At 42.9% G+C, this 24,203-nt stretch overlaps 3 protein-coding genes across 3 annotated transcripts; all 3 read right to left on the bottom strand.

The window, feature by feature from the left end:
* Window positions 1-3,677: 3,677 nt before the first annotated feature.
* On the bottom strand, window positions 3,678-4,577 carry LOC114583536 (vomeronasal type-2 receptor 26-like). The gene has a single exon (XM_028704840.2). It carries the CDS (start codon window positions 4,575-4,577, stop codon window positions 3,678-3,680), a length of 900 nt encoding a protein of 299 aa, XP_028560673.2.
* Window positions 4,578-6,631: 2,054 nt separating this feature from the next.
* Window positions 6,632-9,472, bottom strand: LOC144325193 (vomeronasal type-2 receptor 26-like). The gene is made up of 3 exons (XM_077917771.1): window positions 8,672-9,472; window positions 6,998-7,132; window positions 6,632-6,706 (listed from the first exon to the last, which is right to left on the bottom strand). Exons 1-3 carry the CDS (start codon window positions 9,470-9,472, stop codon window positions 6,632-6,634), a joined length of 1,011 nt encoding a protein of 336 aa, XP_077773897.1.
* A 9,646-nt stretch (window positions 9,473-19,118) lies between these two features.
* On the bottom strand, window positions 19,119-23,915 carry LOC114583537 (vomeronasal type-2 receptor 26-like). The gene is made up of 4 exons (XM_077917770.1): window positions 23,625-23,915; window positions 21,917-22,144; window positions 20,866-20,992; window positions 19,119-20,020 (listed from the first exon to the last, which is right to left on the bottom strand). Exons 1-4 carry the CDS (start codon window positions 23,913-23,915, stop codon window positions 19,119-19,121), a joined length of 1,548 nt encoding a protein of 515 aa, XP_077773896.1.
* Window positions 23,916-24,203: the final 288 nt, after the last annotated feature.

The following is a 24,203-nucleotide window of genomic DNA, read 5'->3' as shown; positions in this document are numbered from 1 at the left end:
AATATAAAGTATCTGAGAGGCAATCCCACCGATGAGGAGGGTTCCAAGACGACGCCACTCATGGGGAACAGGGAAGGAGTCCATTCCAGGACACTTCATGGCATCTATTTTGCACTCCTTCAGAGGCAGAAGCAGCAGCACCAGAAGAAGAAGTGTGACCATTTTTGAGAAAAGCATTTCTTTTGAACCGATCCTCCTGTGTCCACCTATGGTATCACCACTGGCACCAGTCTCAGTTTTAAAAGAAGCTGACAATTGATACCAACACACACTTCCAATATACAATGAAAAAAGAAACATGGAAAAGCAAGGTTTGAATGACAGGAAGCACACATGGATTTGAAGCCAGAAGCATATAATGAAAGGTGCTGAGTGTGGGGAGCTGTCTCAGTTCAATCTGACAGAGCCCTACTGGGCTCTTGCCTTCATCCCAGCTCTATATGTCACAAAAGGAAGGTTTTATAGACACTTTCTGAATTACTTATTGATGTTGTTTCTAGTGTCTTCTGGAAAACCGACGTTGCACTGAACTAATTATGATGATGTGGATAATTGTAGAGAAATATAATTACCTCCTCTGAGCTCTAGTGCTGAAAGGCAGTTGGTATCAGGTGTGCCTACTGTCACCCTAATTGGAGGCCACATGGGAGATGAGTTGGAGATGAGTACAGATAGAAGGGTCTTTGAACTTTGAACAGTTGGGACTTTCTTATCCCCCCTTCCCACTTTCTGGCTCCATCTGCACCATGCATTTAAAGTAGTAATACATCACTTTACACAGCCATGGATTCCCTCAAAGAATCCTGGAAACCGCAGTTTGTGAAGGGTGCTGTTTCAAGACCCCCTATTCCCTTCGCAAAGCTACAATCCCTTTTTCACAGGTAATCTAGGAAATGTAGTTCTGAGTGGGAAATAGGGGTCTCTTAACAGTTCTCAGTACTCCTTAAATACTACAGTTCCCAAGATTCGTTGGGGGAAACCATGGAAGTTTAAAGTGGCATAACAGTGCTTTAAATGTTTAGTGGCAATGAACCCTATCACAGAACATGTTGTCAATGAAAGTCACTTTTCCAAATTTCGATCTGCTGAAATCTGTTTTTCCTGTTTCTTGCTAGGGGATAGTGACAGTCACTCTTAGTGAGAGCCAGTATGGAGCCAGTGTGGTGTAGTGGTTAAGAGCGGTAGTCTCATAATCTGGGGAACCGGGTTCACGTCTCCGCTCCTCCACATGCAGCTGCTGGGTGACCTTGGGCCAGTCACACTTCTTTGAAGTCTCTCAGCCCCACTCACCTCACAGAGTGTTTGTTGTGGGGGAGGAAGGGAAAGGAGAATGTTAGCCGCTTTGAGACTCCTTAAAGGGAGTGAAAGGCGGGATATCAAATCCAAACTCTTCTTCTTCTTGGATTCATATACGTAGCGTGAATGTGGTCTACTATTTGCTGTTCTCGCCTACAACGTTGAAATGGGTGTTGAAAGAGGTGTTCCAACTGAAAGAGGGATAGTTCTTAATTTCCTGAACTCCATCCTGAAAACCTAGAGAGTTACTGACACTCAGTATCAACAGTGCTGATCTAGATAGTCCAGTGGTCTGATTCAGCATAATGCAGTTTCCTATTTCCCTATTGTCCACATCACTGATATGCTAAATCAGGATAAGAAAGGGCCACAGTTCAATGGCAGAGCATCTGCTTGGCAAAAAGACGGTTCAAGATTCAATCTTCCATGGCTCCAGATAGGGCTGGGAATTTCTCCTGTCTCAATTCCTGGAGATTTACTCTTAGTCATTGTAGAATATACCAATGCATAAGGTATAAGCCAGGTTCAAAGTTCCTTTCACTGTGAGATAATTCCAGATTATTCCTCTGTTGATAGAGGTTTTAGCTGCTTCCTAATCAAGTCACAGGTTCAGGTAATTAAACCTTCTTTAATAATTTCTGCCTAATAAGAGTCAGCTGAAATATCATAATACACTAGTAGTACGCCCTGTAACCCTAAATGACTTTGGGAGTCGGTGCCCATTTAAGACCTAGGTTACTTGGGAAGATGCCACATACCAAGTCAGACCATCTGTCCATTTAGCTCAACATTGTCCATCCAGATAGGCATTGGCTCTCCAGGAGTTCAGGCAGGAGCATTTCCAAGCTCTCCTTGGTGATGCCAGTAATTGGTCCTGGCAGCCTTTGTTGAACAGCATGCACTCTGCTCTGCCATTGAGCTCTGCATCCTTTCACCCGAACTTCCAAAGCAGAAATATATCTCCCCCAAACCAGGTCTTAAATCTTTCCTCATCCATCAAAAGGGGGGGGGGGGAGCAAAATTCCATTTACCATGAGAGAAACAAAAGAGACAGATGAGCAAGCTGGCTTGTGGCATCAACAGTAAGACAATAGATGTACCCTTGATCACAAACACTGTGTGGTTCCCTTGAGATATGGACTCCCCAAGAGAGTTTCCTATGCTTGTCTCTTAATTGCTGAAGAAGCTATTTCTAAAGAACTCATTTTGAGAATACCAAAACCAACACTATATTTATTTATTTATTTATTTATTTATTTATTTATTTATTTATTTATTTTCTCATATTAGCATAGTTTTAATCTGTCCTTCACAAAATGGTCCCAGGACAGAAATTCAGTGATGATAAATGGAAACGCAATTTTGTAAGATACTGGGTCATGGCCCACTACTGGGTCATAGGCATGATGGAGAATTTGCAGCACAAGAAAATGGGATTAGAAATGGATGATATTCACTTATTAATCCCCTAACCAGGCTGGAAATCAATGAATATAATCACAACATTGTAGAGCTGGAAGGGACCCAAAGGGTCATCTAGTCCATTGTTGTTGCTGGCATCCAACTGTCTTGAGAGACAATGAGGTGCAACTCCAGGAGTGAAGTCAAACCGCAGGAGAGTCACAGCAACTGTGGTGGCTGCAGAGACCAGTAACCTTGCACTTTCTGGAGAACATCTCGACTGTGAATCTTTCAGGCCTCTTTCAATAATCCCCAGTCCTGAGCTGACTACACTGGCTGCCAATGTGTTTCCAGGTCCAATTCAAAATGCTGGTTTATATTTCTAGTACAAATATAATTAATGTCCCTAGTTGGTGCTAGTGGTATCAGAGCTATGTAAGATAGAATAAAACAATTGAAAAGTTGGAAAGTACTGTGTATCAAAGTGTCATTTGACTCTGTGGTCTAAACCACTGAGCCTACGGCTTGCCAATCAGAAGGTTGGCGGTCCAAATCCCCATGATCGGGTGAGCTCCCATTGCTCTGTCCAAGCTCCTGCCAACCTAGCAGTTCGAAAGCACGTCAAAGTGAAATTAGATAATTAGGTGCCGCTTCGGCAGGAAGGTAAACGGCATTTCTGTGCACTGCTCTGGTTTCGCCAGAAGCTCAGTCATGCTGGCCACATGGCCCGGAAAAACTGTCTGTGGACAAACGTTGGCTCCCTCGGCCTGTAAAGCGAGATGAGTGCTGCAACCCCAGAGTTACTTGTGACTGGACTTAACTGTCAGGGGTCCTTTACTTTTACCTTTTTAAGCACAGTGTGTTTCTGCTCTTTCCTACACAGCATTCACAACAGAACATTACACTCTGCACCTGTTATAGTTCAAACTCACTCCTTCAAGAGGCCCATTCAATTGAAGATGCATATGACTTTAAATTCGCTAATTCTTTCTCCTTGTTAGCTGCTCCTTGGTGTTTAGATCAGGCCTCAACACAATAATGTAGCATTTTGGGGAAAAGATACAGACCAGCAACCCAAGACTGGAGGCTATGATGGAGAAAATCTCCACAGCTACCATGTATTTCCCCTTGGTGCTCAGGTAGGTTGGAACAAAGGAAAACCAAACACTGCAAAAAATCAACATGCTGAAGGTGATGAACTTGGCTTCATTGAAAGCATCAGGCAAGGTCCTGGCAATGAAAGCCACAGTGAAGCTGATGATGGCTAGAAGTCCCAGGTAACACAGGACAAGATAAAACATGATGGCAGAACCTTCATTGCATTCCACTATGATCTGTCCAGTTAAGGACTCCATGTCCAGATCTGGGAAAGGAGGAGAGATTGCTAAGCACACCACACAAATGCCTGCTTGAATAAGTGAGCATGAAAGGACAATGGAGTTGGCCAGTCTTTTCCCCACCCACTTCCTCATGCCAGACCCTGGTTTGGTGGCCATGAAAGCAACAACCACTGTGATGGTTTTGGCTAATACACAAGAAACAGCCACCGAGAAGATGATGCCAAAAGCAGGCTGACGGAGAAAGCAGGTCACTTGGTTAGGTCTTCCAAGAAAGAGTAAAGAACAGAGGAAGCAGAGCAGGAGAGAGAACAGGAGAATGTAGGTGAGGTCCCGGTTGTTGGCTTTGACTATGGGAGTATCTTGCAGCTTAATAAAAATCCCTAGCACTGAAACTGTGATCAGGGAAAAAGCAAAAGCAATAGAGGCTAAACTGATCCCCAAAGGTTCTTCAAGAGACAGAAAGGTTACAGTTTTGGGAATACATTTATCTTGGTCTCTGCTTGGGTATTCCTTTTGGGGGCATTTGAAACAGTCATCCATATCTGAAAAATGAGAAGAATTGCCATCTCAGTGCCAAAATACATATGTGTATATAAACCTTTTCTTTTAAAAATGCATATATATGTGTGTGTGTGTGTGTGTGTGTGTGTGTGTGTGTGTTTACTGTTTTTCTATATGTAACTGTTTTAGATATGTTTTATTATATTGTAAATCATATCAATATGCTTTATAGGATTATTTATTTATTTATTTATTAAATTTGTATACTGCCCTATATTTGTAGGTCTCAGGGTGGTTAAAACATAAAATCACATTATGGGATGCAATCCACAAATAAAATTACAGCAGCAGAAACAACTGGCTGTGAACTGACAATACTGGAAATCTTTGAGGAGCAGAAGGGTCCCCTTACTTACCTCTCTGTGTTGAAATCTTCCCTTCTGGACATGATGCACAATCATGACAGCAAAATTTCTCTCCTTCTTTCCTTTTTTTCTGATAACCGGGATGACAAGAATCGCTACACAAAGAAACAGGCTTCACCTGCCCATAAAGATGAAGATTGAAGAACAGCTTAGTAGGATGCCCATCTGCTCATTTACCCAGTAAATGCTATTTTCTCTAATGATGAGCTGTCAGAGGAGCTGAATAAGAAACAGTTTCATTAAAGAACTATGTACAACAGGTATTTTGCTTCTTTCTCTTTCTGCCTCCAGCCCTGCCTCCTTCTTGACCTTCCCTCCTAAACTAGATAGGAGAGATGCCTTTAAATATATAGTCACATTAACCCAACAATAAGCACATGATGAACTGGCATGGAAGAATTTGGAACGCTGTGCATGTTACATGTGAATGCCACAATTTACAAAAAAATAAAATAAAAAAATCCTCAGCACATCAGAGCTTATTTTTTGCAGTTTACTGTTTGGTTGAAGGCAGAAACTGGAGCAACACTCAACCCAATGACTTCTCTCACTCCTGTTCCTCACTCCTGTTCAGTGCCGGATTTAGGTTTGATGAGGCTTTAGCTAGTGGATGTAATGGGGACCTTTATATGTCCAGCTGTCCTTTGTCAACAACAAATGGTCGCTGTTTTCTGTGTTGAATATATGCTATATGCTATATGGTAATATACCATATATATGCTATACGGTAATTTATGGACCTAATAGGTATCTAAAGCCATTTGCATTAGATAAAATATGTATTTTATCAAAGTAATTGTTGAACCGAATTACAATTAAGAAGAAGTATATTAATAGTGAAATACAATTAAGAAGAAGTAAATTAATAGTGAAATAATTATTAACCTCTAACTTAAAATTATGTCTTATTCATAACAAACCTAATAATGCAAACACATTGGCCTTTGGCAATAGCATAAGTTCCTTTAGAAACACAATTTACAAAGACTCATAATCTAGTCTCTAGAAAATTGCTATGACTTGAAATAATAATAGGTGTAAATATATGATGCAAGCTGCTAATAATTATAAATAGCAGAATGTGTTGTTGTTGTTTAGTCGTTTAGTCGTGTCCGACTCTTCGTGACCCCATGGACCAGAGCATGCCAGGCACTCCTGTCTTCCACCGCCTCCCGCAGTTTGGTCAGGCTCATGTTTGTAGCTTCGAGAACACTATCCAACCATCTCATCCTCTGTCGTCCCCTTCTCCTTGTGCCCTCCATCTTTCCCAACATCAAGGTCTTTTCCAGGGAGTCTTCTCTTCTCATGAGGTGGCCAAAGTATTGGAGCCTCAACTTCAGGATCTGTCCCTATATATATAAATGAGCCTATATATAGAAATGAGCAAACCAGTGACATTTTAGAGAGCAGGTGAGCAGGCTTACTTACATCATAGAAACCTACACAACACAAAACACTGTTGCTGTATGTAGGCTTTATTTTATTTGTTTTTTTATCTTATATTTTGGAAATGTACATCCAGGTTTTTTTCCTTTAATTTTTTAGAGTGGGGCCCTAAGCTATAGCTTGTTTAGCTTATATGTAAATCCGGCACGGCTGCTGTTCCTTACTCTTGTGTGTGTTAGAATGTTTCAAAAGCAAAAAAAAAAAAAAAAAAGTAGGAGGGTGTTAATCTGGCAAATTCAAAATCTGAAGAGCCTTCAACAGGAATATCCTGATGATCAATATCTTCTCTGCTGAAACCTAAAACAGGCATGGGGGATCCAACTCTCTTCAGCTCCAGTTACCCCAGTCCAATGGTCCGGGGAGCTGCAGTCTAGCAACACTGGTCTGGTAGTGGGGAGGCTGTCTCAGGTTCTCCATCCTTCACCTCCATCCCTGAAGTCAAATATCAGGTACCCTGCACTGCCCTTATGGAGAACACCACCCATTAAAATACCCTAGAATCCAGACCTGATTGAAGCTCCTGGGCCATGTTATTATCTCCTCATTAATGAGTAATTCTTTCCCCTCAAGAACAGTTCCAACTTTTACTCTCTGGAAGGACCTGTTCGGAAATGTGATCACATTCATTATATCAAATCCACCCTCCATTTCCCTGCTATTGTGGAAGGACAATGTTTCTCCAGCTGAGTTGTTGAACGAAGTAGCTTGCAAAAATGCGTTGAGCTGGTTGGACAAGAGGGAAAAGACAATCAAAGAATAAACACTTTGCAGACTTTGGGCTAAAAGCAAGGATAAATATTTGCTAAGTTGGAGTCTACATGCTGCTATATGTGCACAACCCAACACCTTCACTTGCCCCAGCTGCAACAAGCCATGTCTCTCCCTTATCAGTTTCTACAACCACAGCAGACGCTGCAACCTGCCAACAGTTTGACTTCATCCCCAAGGACACACTCCTCCATTATCTCCCAAGACAGATGGTTGTATTGCTTCATGCTACACCAATCTCTGAGCAGTGTGAGGATTCATGTGGGATAGAGGCACGTTTGACACCCTGGTGCTATTATGGTGTATCGTTTATTCACACATATAGACAATCTGAAGCTCAACATCAAAAAAACGAAGATCATGGCCACTGGGCCCATCACCTCCTTGCAAATAGAAGGGGAAGAAATGGAGGCAGTGAGAGATTTTACTTTCTTGGGCTCCATGATCACTGCAGATGGTGACAGTAGTCACGAAATTAAAAGACGCCTGCTCCTTGGGAGAAAGGCGATGGCAAACCTAGACAACATCTTAAAAAGCAGAGACATCACCTTGCCAACAAAGGTCCGTATTGTAAAAGCCATGGTTTTCCCAGTAGTGATGTATGGAAGCGAGAGCTGGACCATAAAGAAGGCTGATCGCCGAAGAATGGATGCTTTTGAATTCTGGTGCTGGAGGAGACTCTTGAGAGTCCCATGGACTGCAAGAAGATCAAACGTATCCATTTGTAAGGAAATCAGCCCTGAGTGCTCACTGGAAGGACAGATCGTGAAGCTGAGGCTCCAATACTTTGGCCACCTCATGAGAAGAGAAGACTCCCTGGAAAAGACCCTGATGTTGGGAAAGATAGAGGGCACAAGAAGAAGGGGACGACAGAGGATGAGATGGTTGGACGGTGTTCTCGAGGCTACGAACATGAGTCTGACCAAACTGCGGGAGGCAGTGGAGGACAGAAGATCCTGGCGTGCTCTGGTCCATGGGGTCACGAAGAGTCGGACACGACTAAACGACTAAACAACAACAGACAATCTGAGCCTAAAATGGATGGGCTCACATCATTAGCTCCCCAGAAGGTCTTGCTACTTCCATAGTCACAGCCTTGGCTTCTAGCAAAAATCAAACATGGCTCTCACTCACTGGCTTCTGCCTGCTTCTAGTCCTGCTCTGTCACACACTTCTCTGGCTTTTGTCTTACTCACTACCAGCCAGGGGAGGGCGGCACCCATTTGCTGTGTGGCACAGAGCAGCTTCCCTTGTCAGACTAATAACCATCTTGCTTATGGTCTTCCCATATTGCATGTCTGGTTTGACACTCATCACTGAGTGATGGATTAGATGAGCTCCAATGTCTCTCCCAGCTCCATGATATTATGACATGTGATCCCTCCCAATGAGTAAGATGTGCAACACCATCATATCAATTATTCATGCAGAGTAACATTGGAACCACTCTAGCCTAGTACAAATCTGTTTACATATATAAGATTATTTCATTACCTTCCATGGCTGGAGAACTTGATGTTCAAGGCTCTTGCCTCTGGCCATTGCTGTGTCCTTGGATGTAGATGAGTACATGTCTTCCAGAGCATGTGCTATGACATAGACAGCATTATAGATGCTGTAGCTGTGGCCACTCATGCTCATTTCAAAAGCAAACCTAGGAAGGCGCTCCAGCTTCTCCTTCCCAGTACATTTTCCATCAGTCTCCAGTGGTTCTTCAGGATCTGGAAATAAACAGTCAAATGCTTGCTCCCAGAATACTTTGAAAAAACCATCTCCTTGTGCCCAGCCTGGTCTTATGGTATGAAGGAATTGCTGGGATCCTTGAATCTCATTGGAGTGGATTTTGAAAGAAAGAGCACCTTCAAATAACTGAAAATCAGTGCCTCTCTCAAAACCTGTCAATGTAAAATCAAACTGGGCAGTCACAATCCACACCTTTCCAAACGATCTATCTTCCTTATATCCAGGAAATCCTAGGAATACATACGTATTCAGCCACAGAATAGTCATGGATCCACCATAAATGACAAATGTATTGGCTTTGCTCTCTGTGAAAGCTAGATAAATATCTGAGACTATATCATTGATCTCATTAATAGTATTCATATTGTTTTGGTTGGGGATTTTTTGAGTGAAGGCTGAGCACATCCCATTCTGAGAAAGCAACCATTCCAGGGCCTGCATAAAATGTTCTCCATTATCATCATCCACAGCAAACAGCCCAACCCATGTCCATCCAAAATGTTTAAGCAAACTAATAATTCCCATGTACTGATGGGCTTCATTTGGGACCATGCTGTAAAAGGAAGCTATCCTCGTTTTCTCTCTTTCCTCTGAGATAACTGAGCCATAAGTGAGCTAAAAGAGAAGGTACACATATTTTAGTTGGTGTATCTCAATGCACATGCCTGGGAAAATAAGGAACATTTGCAGAGCAGATCAAGCATACAGATTTTTCAAGAATTACACTTAGGGGCCCTCCTGGCTCACTTTGGTCAAATTGTCAAAGTATGATACAATTTCAGTAAAATTATGTCTCATCAAAGCATAATGCATGATCCTCTACTTCCTCTTTATTTTATGCTACTCTGGTTCTGGTTCTTTTTTTAAAAAAACAACAACAGGTAAAACTAATCTTCTCTCTGCCATTCCTCTCCTTCTTCTATCTTTCAAAATCATTCTCAGCATTCCAAAAGAATAATATACCATATTTTGCGCTCTATAAGATGCACAAGACGCACCTAGTTTTTGGAGGAGGAAAACAAGAGGGAAAAAATTCTGAATCTCAGAAGCCAGTACAGCAAGAGGGATCGCTGCGCAGTGAAAGCAGCAATCCCTCTTGGTGTTCTGGCTTCTGGGATAGCTATGAAGCCTGCATTCGCTCCATAAGACGCACACACATTTCCCCTTACTTTTTAGGAGGGAAAAAGTGAGTCTTATAGAGCAAAAAATACAGTAATTTGTGAATGTCTCCCATCCATCCATGTATAAAGCCTACCTGTGGAATCTTGTAGAGACTCAATATGTCTGCCATACGGAAAGAGACATCAGAGCCAAGTCCTCCAATGATGGATATGATCTTTTTCTGGGTGTCACATTTGTAGTTAGAGACAAACGTCTGTGATTTGAAGAGCAGCTCAAGAGTGGTATGATACGTCAGCCTCGCATCATAGTAGCTGTCAAAGATGTGGAACACAAGTGTGAAATTGGGCAAGATCATTGGATTCTTATTGATCTCGTTGATGGCAAACACCAAGGACAAGATATGCTGGTAGTACTTTGTCACAACACTGTAAAGAAAGTTAAGTACTCTTTTGGAAGGGAATTCCTCAGTGCAACGAGCAGATATAGAGCAATAATCCTCTACCCTGGCTTCCTTTGCCTAAAATGTAACAATAATTATGATACCAATATTTTCTTTTCCATTTATCATTAGTATTAGTGTTAGTTTTATAGCAGCAGCAGGATGAGTATCATTCCACTATTCCAGAGCTGCATGCACCATGATGTCAAAACCTTACAATACAGAAGGATATCTATCTATCATCTATCTTTCTATCTATCTATCATCTATCTATCTATCATCTATCTATCTATCTATCTATCTATCTATCTATCTATCTATCTATCTATCATCTATCATCTATCAATCTATCTATCTATCTATCATCTATCTATCATCTATCTATCTATCATCTATCTATCATCTATCTATCTATCTATCTATCTATCTATCTATCTATCTATCTATCATCTATCTATCTATCTATCTATCTATCTATCTATCTATCATCATCATCTATCTATCTATATCTCTATACCCTAACCCTAAAAACTAGTGCTGGTAGAATCTGTTGCTTTATGTTCTCTCAGTTTTTTAAAAAAATATTATTCCAATATGCAGTTTTCTATTTTTACACACACACACACACACACACACACTTTATTGGTTTTAAAAACTATGTAACATAAGTAATCAACAGAAAATAAAAACAAAAATAAGCAAACATTCATTCCACAATTGGTGTTTGCTGTATGTAACAATTTGTAGCTGGATTCAACATGACCTCTGGTCCCCCCATTGTGCTTAACAGATTACATTCTTTATCTGCACACTAAACTTTGCCTCCTCTTGATTATCCCTGCATTTCCAACAGGTGTTTTGCCTAGATCTGAACATTTTGGACAGCTTGACAAGTGTTAAATACCACCTGTAGAGCATTTTCATGCACTTCTCTCTTAAATCATAGCATGCCATTAATTAATATCTTCCCTCCAAAACCACTCCCATGATTCCATTTGGATATTCTGGCCAAAGTTCCAGGCCCATTGCACCATTACGGATTTGACTTCTTCCTTCTTGACCTCCCAGTCAAGGAGTAGCCTATGCATTTTAGAGAGTGGTTTATATTTAATTTAAATCAAATATTTTTTCAAGTCTCGAAGGTTCTGTGGAAAAACTGATTTATTTATTTTTTTGGAAGGTCTCATTCAAGCGGAAATATTGCATCCAGTCTGTCAGGTGATTTCAGATTTCTTTTAAAAAAATTAATTTTAGCCCATCATCTTTTTCTTCCATCAGTTCTTTGTAGGTTGGCCAATTACCTCTCAAATTCCTCTTTTTAACTGCAGTTTTCTATTTTTCACTAGCAATTTACAATTTTGTTCCCCCCTATATTCCGTCTATTCTTTTAGCACCCAGGGCCAAGCTCACAAGAAGCAAATCCTTACTTTGGTACATCAAATATATCCCGAGAAGGAGGCTCCCTGAAGAATAGTTCACGGAAATTGTAGGAGATCTGAGAAGTCATCTCACCAATGAGGAGGTCAGCTGGCTGATACCACTCATGTGGAACAGGGCAAGGTTCCTTCATCAAGCACTGATTAGTATATACTTTGCATGGTACAAGCAGCAGCAGCAACAACACCTCCAGACTCACCAACATTGCAGTAAAGTTGCTCTCTGCATTGCCTTGCTCTAGCATTCAGCCTGGCATGAAGAGGCTACATAGGTTGAGACCTGTCAATAAAGAGAAACTCATCACCTTATATTTAGCATCATCAAGGCTACCTGTGTGCCTATTGCCATTCAACTCTATTTTATTTGCCTTCTAGGTCTCCTTTCAGATACCTTCATTTTTAGTGCCATTGGGAACAGCTTCAGTCAGGTGTGCCAATTAGTGTAAACTACATAACAGCAGGGGTTTGGGCCAGGGGGTCACTTTGGGTAGTCAACATGTTTTTCCCTCCTTGGATAGGAGCCCAATTCCGTATACAGGTGAAACTCGAAAAATTAGAATATTGTGGAAAAGTTCATTTATTTCAGTTATTCAACTTAAAAGGTGAAACTAATATATGAGATAGACTTATGACATGCAAAGTGAGATATGTCAAGCCTTTATTTGTTATAATTGTGATGATTATGGCGTACAGCTGATGAAAACCCCAAATTAACAAGCTCAGAAAATTAGAATATTAAATCAAACCAGCAAAACAAGGATTGCAAATAGAGCAATGTTGGACCTCTGAGAAGTAGAAGCATGCATATGTACTCAGTACTTGGTTTGGACCCCTTTTGTATCAATTATTGCCTCAATGCAGCATGGCATGGATGCTATCAGCCTGTGGCACTGCTGAGGTGTTATGGAAGACCAGGATGCTTCAATAGCAGCCTTCAGCTCTTCTGCATTGCTCAGTCTCATGTCTCTCATCTTTCTCTTGGCAATGCCCCATAGATCCTCTATGGGGTTCAGGTTTCTTGCAGCAAGGGAACTGCCAGAAGGCCCTCGGCACTGGACCTCAGTGTCTGGGCAGAATAATGGGGGTGGAGACGCTCCTTCAGGTATGCTGGACCGAGGCAGTTTAGGGCTATAAAGGTCAGCACCAACATTTTGAATTGTGCTCGGATACGTACTGGGAGCCAGTGTAGGTCTTTCCGGTGTGTTATATGGTCTCAGCGGCCACTCCCAGTCACCAGTCTAGCTGTGGCATTCTGGATTAGTTGTAGTTTCTGGATCACCTTCAAAGGTAGCCCCACATAGAGTCCAAGTGAGAGATAACTTGAGCAAGCACCACGCTGGTGAGACAGTCTGCAGGCAGGTAGGGTCTCAGCCTGTGTACCAGATGGAGCTGATAAACAGCTGCCCTGGACACAGAATTGACCTGCACCTCCATGGGCAGCTGTGAGTCCAAAATGACTCCCAGGCTGTGCACCTGGTCCTTCAGGGCACAGTTACCCCATTCAGGACCAGGGAGTCCTCCACACCAGCCTGCCCCCTGTCCCCCCAAAACAGTACTTCTGTCTTGTCAGGATTCAACCTCCATGTGTTAGCTGCCATCCATCCTCCATCCGCCTCCAGACACTCACACAGGACCTTCACCGCCTTCATTGGTTCTGATTTAAAAGAGAGGTAGAGCTGGGTATCATCCACATACTGATGAACACCCAGCCCAAACCCCCTGATTATCTCTCCCAGTGGCTGCATGTAGATGTTGAAAAGCATGGGGGAGAGGACAGAACCCTGAGGCACCCCACAGGTGAGAGCCCAGGAGTCTGAACACTCATCCCCCACCACCACTTTCTGAACACGGCCCAGGAGGAAGGAGCAAAACCACTGTATAACAGTGCCCCCAGCTCCCAACCCCTCAAGACGGTCCAGAAGGATGTTATGGTTGATGGTGTCAAAAGCCGCTGAGAGATTCAGCAGAACTAGGAAACAGCTCTCACTTTGTCCCTAGCCCACTGGAGATCATCAACCAGCACGACCAAGGCAGTTTCAGTCCCATGATGAGGCCTGAACCCCGACTGGAAAGGATCCAAATGGTCCACTTCTTCCAGGCTTGTCTGGAATTGTTCAGCAACCACTCGCTCTATCACCTTATTCAAGTATGGAAGATCTGAGACTGGGCGAGAGTTGGCCATATTGGCAGCATCTAAAGATTTTTTTTTATATGCCTGTTGCCTTTGTTCATGGAGTTTTCTTGGCAGGGATACTGGAGTGGCTTGCCGGTTCCTGCTCCAGGTGGATCACATTTGGTCAAAACTCTCCACTATGACCTGTCCATCTTGGGTGGCCCTGCACGGCCTAGCTCATAGATTCTCTGAGTTATTCAAGCCCCTTTGCCACGGCAAGACAGTGAACCATGAAGGGGACCAAACTGCGGGAGGCAACGGAAGACAGAAGTGCCTGGCATGCTCTGGTCCATGAGGTCACGAAGTGTCGGACACGACTAAACGACTAAATAACAACAACAATAAAAAAGATGTTTTTTAAAGAAGTGGTGTCAGGGCCACCCGAGGTCCCAGCTCACAAGAGACCAACGCCAAGTCCAGCTTATGTACAAAAGCTTTTATTGAAGAACATTGTTAGCTCCACATCCGAGGCGCGTGACCCCACGTCTGTTAGGCTTAGACCGCTGAAGTCCCTTCTGAATCAGTCCCGCCTCTACACCAGTTTAAGAGGCTTGCGCTGGACCACCTCTTCCTCTCCTTCCTTTTCCGCAGGGTCTTTCTGCCCCCCTGGGTTCCCTCCCTCCGGGATTCCCCAAAGGCTGAATCCTCTGACGCCTGCTCCACCCTCCTCCGTGCTTTGGGACCAGGCTCCTCCTCCGGACTCTCCTCACTTCCACGCGCCTCCACATTTGAACTTGGCACGCGTACGCTGCTTCTGACCTTCCTCTTGACAGTTACACTGCTCTCGGTACTACTCTCCGCCCCTTCCGGCAGGACGTCTTGCCCCGATCTCCTTCCCCTCTCTGCTTCCTGCTCTGCTCCGTCTGACACACTGGGAACTCCACCCCCCTCACTCCGTTCCGGCGGAGAAGCCGGTCCCGATCTCCAACTCCCACTGGGGGTTCCCCTGCTGCTGCCCTGCTCCTGACTACTCCCCCCTGTGGCTCCCCTTGGCCTGACCAGGGGCGCTCCCTTTTGGGAATCCTCCGATTCACTGGAGAGACTCATGGAAGTCCTCGACTCGTTGTCATCTTCTTCCTCGTCGCCCTGGGATCCTTCCCCCTCGCTCTCAGTCTCCTCCCTCATCTGCGTCTCTCTCCCTGAACCCCTGACAAGTGGTTTGATAACCTCCTCTTTCAGTGGATCTGGGAAGGCTCCCACACAGCGAGAAGCATTCACCACCCCACGAAGCCCATCGTCCAGCCCTTCCCAGCTCGCTTTTATAAGCCAGGATGGGCAAGGATTAATGAGACAGGTGGTTGGTTTCTCTCATCCAAGCAGCCTGTCCACATCCTCGGAGGTAACAGATTGGAACTGATCCCACACAACTTGACTAGACAGGACTCTAGCACTCTCCCGCCCTGTTCCCATGGGGGAGTCTACCTCTTCCCGAATCTGAGCAACTTTATCTGCAGAAAATTTTGCAAAATCATTGCAGGAGATCATGTGGCCCGTACTGTAGCAGGTGGTTCTGCTAAATTGTGAACCACCTGAAAGAGTCTCCTGCTGCTGTTATCTGCAGATGCAATAGAGGCGGTGAAGAAAGTCTTCTTCGCCGTCAGTACCACTACTTGGTAGGTTCAACATTGAACTCTAACCTGTGTCCGGTCAGCTTCAGAATGAGTTATCTGCCACCAGTGCTCTGGCCATCTCAGTGATAGTTTCATTGCCCTCAGATCCGTGGAAAACCACGGAGCTGTCCGGGCTCCATGCAATCGGAGAGGGCGCTTCGGAGCCAAACAGTCAATAGCCCTGGTTAACTCCACATTCCAGTGCGCCACCAGGGAATCAGCTGAAAGGCCATCAACATGGGATAGAGCATTCCCTACCACTCTCTGGAAACCATTTGGATCCATTAAGTGGTGGGGGCAGACCATCCAAATCAGTTCTGCTTTTACTTAGTGTCAGATCACCAACATCAATAGAGGTGAACACCAGGTCCAAGGCATGTCTGCAGCTATCAGTTGGGCCAGACTTATTCAGGGACAGCCCCATGGAGGCCATGCTTTCCATGAAGTCCCGAGTGGCCCCTTGTAAGGTCGTGTTGGCATGGATGTTAAAATCCTCTAGGACAACCAAACTAGGTGTCTCTAGGAGATCATCTGCCACAACCTGAAGCAGCTCGGGCAGGGAATCCTTGGTGCAGTGGGGAAGTCGGTACACCAAAAGGAATCCTGTACTGCCCCTATTGCCCAACTTCCAGAACATGCACTCAGAGAACTGGGTCTTCCCAATAGGATGCCTGGTGCAAACTAATGACTTCCTAAAAATCACTGCAACCCCCCCCTCCCCGCCCACAAGGCTTGGGTTGCTGTGCGTAAGAGAAACCTGGTGGACAAGCAGTGGCAAGGACAGGCCCATCTGCTTCATCCAACCAAGTCTCTGTTACACATTCCAGGTCAAGTACTCCAAAATCTCCTGGTAGATGGCTGCATTGACCCTGGACTTAGTGAAGCATAGTGGACCAACACCAGCTGATGACATGGCTCCCCAAATCAACACAAGACTGTGAAAACTTCACACTGGACTTCAAGCATCTGGCATTGTGTGCCTCCCCATTCTTCCTCCAGACTCTGGGTCCTTGGTTTCCAAATGAGATGCAAAAGTTGCTCTCATCAGAAAAGAGTACTTGGGACCACTGAGCAACAGACCAGTTCTTTTTTTCTTTAGCCCAGGTAAGACACTTCTGACGTTATTTCTTGTTCAGGAGCGGCTTGACAAGAGGAATACGACATTTGAAGCCCATCTCCAGGATCTGCCTGTGTGTGGTGGCTCTTGATGCACTAACTCCAGCCACAGTCCACTCCTTGTGAAAGTCCCCAACACGTTTGAATGGTCTGTTTCATTAATATATCTCCATTTTAGAGATGAAGCCTGGTGTTATGTTTATTGCTTGTTCTCCAGGCATTTCATGCTAAGTTTGTGTTATTAGGCACTTCTGCATGAGGGCACACAGTGACACTATGATGTCTGGCATGCACTTTCTTGAGGAATCATAGGAGAGCATTGAAAAGAAAAGACTTTATAGATCAGTGGTAGAAGCACATACAGTTTGCACACAAAAGCAGATGAAATGCAAATATCCACAGGTGGGTGGAAGAAAAGTTGAAGTGCAAATATTCACATTTGGGTGGGAAACCACATCACTGATATGCTAAATCATGATAAGAAAGGACCATAGTTCAATGGCAGAGCATCTGTTCAAGACTCTTCAAGATTCATTCTTCCATGGCTGGGAATTTCTCCTGTCTCAATTCCTGGAGATTTACTCTTAGTCATTGTAGAATATACTAACGCTCTGACTTAGTATAAGGCAGGTTCAAAATTCCTCTCATTGTGAGATAATTCCTGATTATTCCTCTGTTGATAGAAGCTTTAGCTGCTTCCAGTGGCCAGCAAGAAGCATTTGTGTTGCAGGTAACATGGTATACATAATTATCTGACCACGCAGATCCTGTTTTATAATCTTGCTCGTATGAAATTGTAGATCTAAATGTCATAAGCCCCCGCCCCTTGATTTTGAACCTACTCCGAGTATGACCAATAGAACATATATTTCACTGACTAGGGCTGCAAACCTATATCCAATTGCCTGGGAGTAAACTGCACTGAACTGAATGAGGATGACATTCAAGAAGACATGGATGGTATTGCTCTCACAATCATACATTATGTTCAAGAGTGAAACTAAAAGGAGAAAAAAATCACTGTACAACAACCAGCCATTACTAAATTGATTTAACGTGTATTTTATTTCTTGCAGGTATTTTAATAAATTTTATTGTGTTATAATTAAAATGGTTGCAAGTCACCCTGACCAGTACATGGACACAAGAGGGATGATATATACAATTTGTATGCTAAACTTTCACATTTTGTGAATTTAAGATATATATGTTCCATCGGCTTAGGACAGAAGTGCACATTAAATATATATATATATATATATTCTTTTACCATATATAGGAACAGGTGCTTACTGCTAGATCAAGCTCACAGTCTGGAATCCATAGGGCAGCAAACATATAACACAGTGAATTGTACACTAATCTTTTCTTCTGATTAGCGGCTCCCCCTTTTCACAATAACTTGGCATATGGAGATCTCTACAGCCACCATAACAAACAAAACATTTGCTAATTTGTGAAGAAGGTGCAGCAGAGACTGTACTTTTTGAGAATTCTAAGGAAAAACCATCTTCCGCAGAAACTGCTGCTTGCCTTCTATCACTGTGCCATTGAGAGCGTGCTCACTTATGGCTTATGTGTGTGGTACGGAAGCTGTACTACCCAGGACAGGATGGGGTTGTGCAGAGTTGTTAAGGCAGCAGAGAGCATTGTTGGCTGCCCACTCTCCACCTTAGAGCAGATTTATGCCACAAGGTGCCATAGGAAGGCACTGGACATAGTAAAAGATCCATCGCATCCTGGTCACTGTCTCTTCGAGCTTCTGCCGTCGGGACGGAGATACAGGACGATGAAGACAAGAACAAGCCGTCTTAAGAACAGCTTCTTCTCCAGAGCGATCTCAGCCCTGAATGGGAAGCCTGGACTTTGAAAGTCATCTAATCTTCCTTGCTGTACTATACTGTATTGTTTTAATTAGTGTTTTTATGGAGCAGTCAAGTAATTTCGTTGTGCCAGAGAGGGGGCAATGACAATAAAGATGATATTATTATTATTATTATTAGTATTATTATTATTATTAATCAATAAACAGTCATCATCCAAAGATTTTGTTCTCCAATATATATTGGTTCCCCTCATGTAGTGCATACTTGTAAGTTCGGGGTGTGTTTGTACAACATGGGCCTCCCCAGTGCCTCATTCCTGACCCTCATAGTAAGCAACAACCCATCTAACATAACTCAGGACAATCCAGTGAACCACTTCTATGTGAAACATATGCATTGCTTGATGCTTACTCCTAGAATAAGCCCTAAGCACCCACTCCATAGTATGAAAACATATAATAGGCAGATACGGTGATCTAAAACTTTCTTTTTATTAGTTGTTCCTTGCTGTTCAGTTCGGGCCTCATAATAATAATGTAGCATTTGGGGAGAAAGATACAACACAGTAAACCAGCACTAGAGCCTAAGATGGAGAAAATCTCCACAGCCACCATGTATTTCCCCTTGGTGCTCAGGTAGGTTGGGACAAAAGATACCCAAACGCTGCAAAACAGCAACATGCTGAAGGTGATGAACTTGGCTTCATTGAATGTGTCTGGCAACTTCCTAGCCAAGAAAGCCACAGTGAAGCTGATGATAGCCAGAAGGCCCAAGTAGCCCAAGACAAGATAAAACATGAGGACAGACCCTTCATTGCATTCCACGACAATCTCTGTAGTCTGTGAGTGTATGTCCATATCTGGGAATGGGGGAGAGGTTGCCAGCCACACCATACAAATGCCTGCTTGAACCATTGAGCAGGAAAACACAATGGAGTTGGCCAGTCTTTTCCCCACCCACTTTCTCATGCTGGATCCTGGTTTGGTGGCCATGAAAGCAACAACCACCGTGATGGTTTTGGCCAACACACATGATACAGCCACAGAGAAGATGATGCCAAAAGCACATTGTCGTAGAAGGCAGGTCAACTTCCTGGGTTGCCCAAGAAAGAGTAATGAACAGAGGAAGCAGAGTAGGAGGGAAATGAGGAGAGCATAGGTGAGGTCTCTGTTGTTGGCTATGACTATGGGGGTATCTTTGTGCCTTATAAAAGTTTTGAGCACCAAAGCCGTGATGAGGGAAAAAGAAAGAGCAGCTGAAGTCAAACTGATTCCCAAAGGGTCTTCATAAGAAAGATAGGTTATTACTTTGGGGATGCATCTATCTCTGTTCTTGTTTGGATATTGATCTTCTGGGCATTTGAAGCATTCTTTCAGATCTGAAAAAGCAAGAAATGCCATCACAGGGTCAAATTACATACAAAGCCAGGCCTCAGAAATGTTCAGTGTGGATGTTGAAGGCCATTGTCCCTGCTACTTCCAGTTTCCACACATGGAGTTAATCATTTTAGTATTAACTACATTCCTTCCCTCCACACTAATAATGAATACAATGAATGCTTGGGTTGTGAACGTGATCCGTGTGGGATGCATGTTCGCAACCTGTGCGTTCGCAACCCGCAGCGGCACGTCTGCGCATGCGCGGGTTGCTATTTGACCCTTCTGCACACACGCAAAGCACAATTTAGTGCTTCTGCACATGCGTGGCTGCCGAAACCTGGAAGTAACCCATTCCAGTACTTCCGGGTTTTGGTGCATCCGTAACCCAAAAAAACGCAAGCTGAAGCGACTGTAACCCGAGGTATGACTGTACTTGAGAAACAATGGAGTGGTTGATGGATCCTATATATTACACATAACAGCAGATCTACAACCTGATTAGCCAAATTCAGAAAGTACTGGCAGGTAGAAGGCATGGCACCCACTGGTCTGCCAGGGCACGTTGAGTGCTGCAATCTGTGACTCCCTAGCCATGGATTGGGAACAAATGTCTCCCAACTAGCAACGTGAGCCTGGGGTATGTAAACTTAACATGCATACTTGGCCCTGCTGTCCACCCAAGTGTGCATTGTCTCTAAATACCCATAAAACTCCTTGAACATATGTTGACAAACCCCAACTATTTTTGAGCCTCTCAGGCACATGTTCATGTATCCTGACTGGTACTAAATTTCATGCATGTTAATCCTGTTTGTATCAATATTTGCTGCTCTCCATTACATACTTGTTTGGTTTGAAAACTTCCCTTCTGGGCACAGATCACAACTAAAGCAGCAAAATTTCTTCCCTTCCTCTTTTTTCTTCTGCTGACCAGGGGGGCAGGAATCACTACATACAGAAATGGGGACCACCTATCCATAAAAAAAAGGCGAGAGAGCTCAGGATGAGAGAGAATATGGTTGAGGAAAATGTTAATCATCTGAAAGTCAGATAAGGAAGTGAACAGTTAAACCTCAGTAAATTTGGCATATTGACAATAAATGTAGTTATTCAATATCTGTCCTGGGAAAACTGGTGGAAACTATTTTTAAAGATAAAACAACTCAGCATATAGAAGAACAAGCTTTGCTGAACTAGAACCACCTTGGTTTTTGTAACACCAAGTCCTGTCTCACTAACGTATTAGGGTTCTTTGAGAGTCTCAGGGAATAGACAGACGTCCCTCTGATAAAGTGATGCGGAATGTGGAATATTACACCACCTTAGCTAATGGCCCAGGCCCTTAGTGTTTTGACCAATGCAGCATACATCCTGATTCCTCCATCTCACTCTTACTGCTTACCATTCAGCCGGCTAAACCTCCAAGGTCCAAGAGCATCCCATAAACCAGATTCAGCAGCACAGGGAGCTGAATTGGTTATGCTGCTGTCACTCAAACAATACTTGCGAATGCTCACTAGGAAATGGTGCCTTATCTCCTTCTCAAAGAAAAATAGGAGAAAAATGGGGTTCAGCCTAAAAAATAATGCTTGGCCCCCAATGGTGACAGTCTACTCACACATTGCTTTCTGAGCTTGCTTAAATACAAAGACAATACTTCCTTTTTAAAGTGGTATAGTAGCTTCATTCAAGAAGATTCAAGTCTTCTACTGCTTCCCCTAGCAATGGGGTGTGGCATATTATTCCCTGACAAACAACCAAAGGGATTATTATAGAAACAGGCCCAGTTATGATACAGATCCAATACAGACTGAAGGAAATTTCGCACCATTATCTACCCTGAATCAACTATCTGGATAACAGAGCGGCTTTCTCAAATTCCAAAGAATCCATACCTGGTTGAAATTTCTGTGCCACATTATGAGATCCTCATTAATGGTGAATTGTTCCCCTTCAAGAGCATGTGGAACCACTCTTCCAACTTCTGTTTTTAGAAAGGAATTGTTTGGGAATATGTACATATTCATTATGTCAAAGCTGGGTACAAATTCCCCATGATCATCAAAAGACACCTTTTCACCTGCTGAGTTGTTAAACAAAATGCCTTGAAGGAACAGGTGCAGCTGGTGGGGAAAGAGAAAAAATAAAATAAGAACAACTTCCTGCAATTTTTCTTCTGAATCTTTATGGACACCTTTGTTGCTATTATATATTCATGAACATTCCTTCTTTTTTATTTATAGAAAGCTAATACCAAAATGTAGGGTTGTTTCCCCCTCCAGATTTCAGTTATAGGAAAAATGTAAATTCATACATTTTATAATAAAGTAGAGTCATATGTTCCTATGAGTGATTACCTGTCAAAATGTTACCTGCCATGGCTGAAGATTCTGTAATTCAAGTCCTGTGCTACCCAATGTTCCTTGGTGCTTGGTCCTGAATGTACACATTGCATGCAATGCGTGAGCTATGGCGTGGACTGCAGTGTAGATACTGTAGCTGTGGCCACTCATTGCCATTTCGAAAACAGAGCTAGGAACGCTTTCCAGCTTCTCTTCCCCAGAACAGCGTTCATCATCATTATCTTCCATTAATCCCAGAGAATTTGGAAGTGAACATTCAAAAACCTGCTCCCAAAAATCTCTGAGAAAACCATCTCCTTGTGGCGAGTAAGGATTTCTGTTTTGAAGAAAGGTTTGGAACCCTTGAGGTTCATTTGAGTGAATTGCAAAGGAAATGGTGCCTTGGAAAAGTTCAAAATTCCATCTCCTTAAAAGAGGTGTTACTGCAACATCTATCTGGGCTGTGAAAATCCACACCTTGGTAAAAGATGGGTCTAACTTTAGCTGAGGAAATGACAAAGATATTATTGTGTTCAGTAACAGGTATGTCATAGTTTCACCGTAGAGCACAACTGCTCTGGCTTTTGGATCGTTGGCATATTTATGTAGCTCAAATCTTCCAATTTCCTTTTCAGTAAAGAAATGGCCTTGACTTGTGATCCTTTGTGTGAAAGCTGAGCAAATTCCATTGTTGGAAAACAATAGCTCAATGGCATGTAAGAAATGGTCTCCACTGTCACTGTCCACAGCAAAGAGTCCAACCCATGTCCACCTGAAATGCTGGAGTAACCTTACAATGCCCAGGTGCTGGTGGGCTTCACTGAGGACCATGTTATAAACAAAAGGAACTTGTGTTGTATCTATCAGTTCTTTGGCAAAAGATCCATAAGTGAGCTGAAAGGAAATGTACATGTGCTTTAGGGATATAGGAGATATGTACCTGAATGCATGTAAATCCATTTTTAAGCATTTATGCATTTCTAGCTTTGGTTAACATTCACAGCATTATAGTCAAGAACCTGACAAATGTTGTTGATGTTGATCCCTGACAGCAACCACAGTGAATAACTTTTATATACATACCTGCTTCTAAGCCATTCTTTCTGTTCCTCTAGGTCTTGAAACATGATTTTGCCTGGTTATTCATATATACAAAAAACCATTTCAGTTCATAATTGTTCTCTCTTTTTTGGAACCACAAAATCAACCCCACAATGAGACAGGAATCGGACATCAGGTGAAGAAAATGCACAGATCTTACCTGTGGAATTTTGTAGAGACGTAGGATGTCTGCCATGTGGAAGGAGACATCAAAGACGAGTGCCCCAATAATGGCTATTAGGTTTTTCTGAGTATCACATCTATAGTTGGGGACATATCTGTGCAATTTGCAGACTATCTCCAAAGTGGTGTGATAGGTCAGTTTTGCATCATAGTAGCTGTCACAGATGTGGAAACCGAGTGTCACATTTGGTAAGATCTTGGGATTCTCGTTGATGACATTTATGGCAAATGCTAAGGCCAGGATGTGCTGGTAGAACTTTGTCACCATACTGTGAATAGATCCAAAGATCCTTTTTAAACTAATACTACAGTGCATGTAAATATTTTTTTAGAATGCTGGGCCACTCTTACATTAAACCCAGCCAGATGGGTGGGGATGTAAATAGTAAATTATTATTCAGGGGGTTGGACTCGATGGCCCTTGTGGTCTATTCCAACTCTATGATTCTATGATTATTATTAATATTATTATTATTATTATCATCATCAAATCAATTTTAATTTTGAACTCATATTGTGCTTATTACTATATATATATTTCCATTGTGTGTCTTAA

The sequence above is a fragment of the Podarcis muralis genome, chromosome 13 (genome assembly GCF_964188315.1).
Source record: "Podarcis muralis chromosome 13, rPodMur119.hap1.1, whole genome shotgun sequence".
Lineage (NCBI taxonomy): Eukaryota > Metazoa > Chordata > Lepidosauria > Squamata > Lacertidae > Podarcis > Podarcis muralis.
This window is presented reverse-complemented; position numbering and strand designations above follow the sequence as displayed.

What these genes read in the sequence shown, in the direction of transcription:
- LOC114583536 (XM_028704840.2), bottom strand. Translation starts at nt 4,577, where the DNA reads ATGGATGACTGTTTCAAATGCCCCCAAAAGGAATACCCAAGCAGAGAC.
- LOC144325193 (XM_077917771.1), bottom strand. Translation starts at nt 9,472, where the DNA reads ATGGTCCCAAATGAAGCCCATCAGTACATGGGAATTATTAGTTTGCTT. An exon ending in AAGTTCTCCAGCCATGGAAG is followed by an intron (nt 7,133 to 8,671) that starts GTAATGAAATAA and finishes TTGTCCAACCAG; the next exon opens with CTCAACGCATTTTTGCAAGC. An exon ending in CGAACAGGTCCTTCCAGAGA is followed by an intron (nt 6,707 to 6,997) that starts GTAAAAGTTGGA and finishes TGCCTGTTTTAG; the next exon opens with GTTTCAGCAGAGAAGATATT.
- LOC114583537 (XM_077917770.1), bottom strand. Translation starts at nt 23,915, where the DNA reads ATGGTGACAAAGTTCTACCAGCACATCCTGGCCTTAGCATTTGCCATA. An exon ending in GTCTCTACAAAATTCCACAG is followed by an intron (nt 22,145 to 23,624) that starts GTAAGATCTGTG and finishes TTTCCCCACCAG; the next exon opens with CTGCACCTGTTCCTTCAAGG. An exon ending in GAAGTTTTCAAACCAAACAA is followed by an intron (nt 20,021 to 20,865) that starts GTATGTAATGGA and finishes TTGCTTTTTCAG; the next exon opens with ATCTGAAAGAATGCTTCAAA.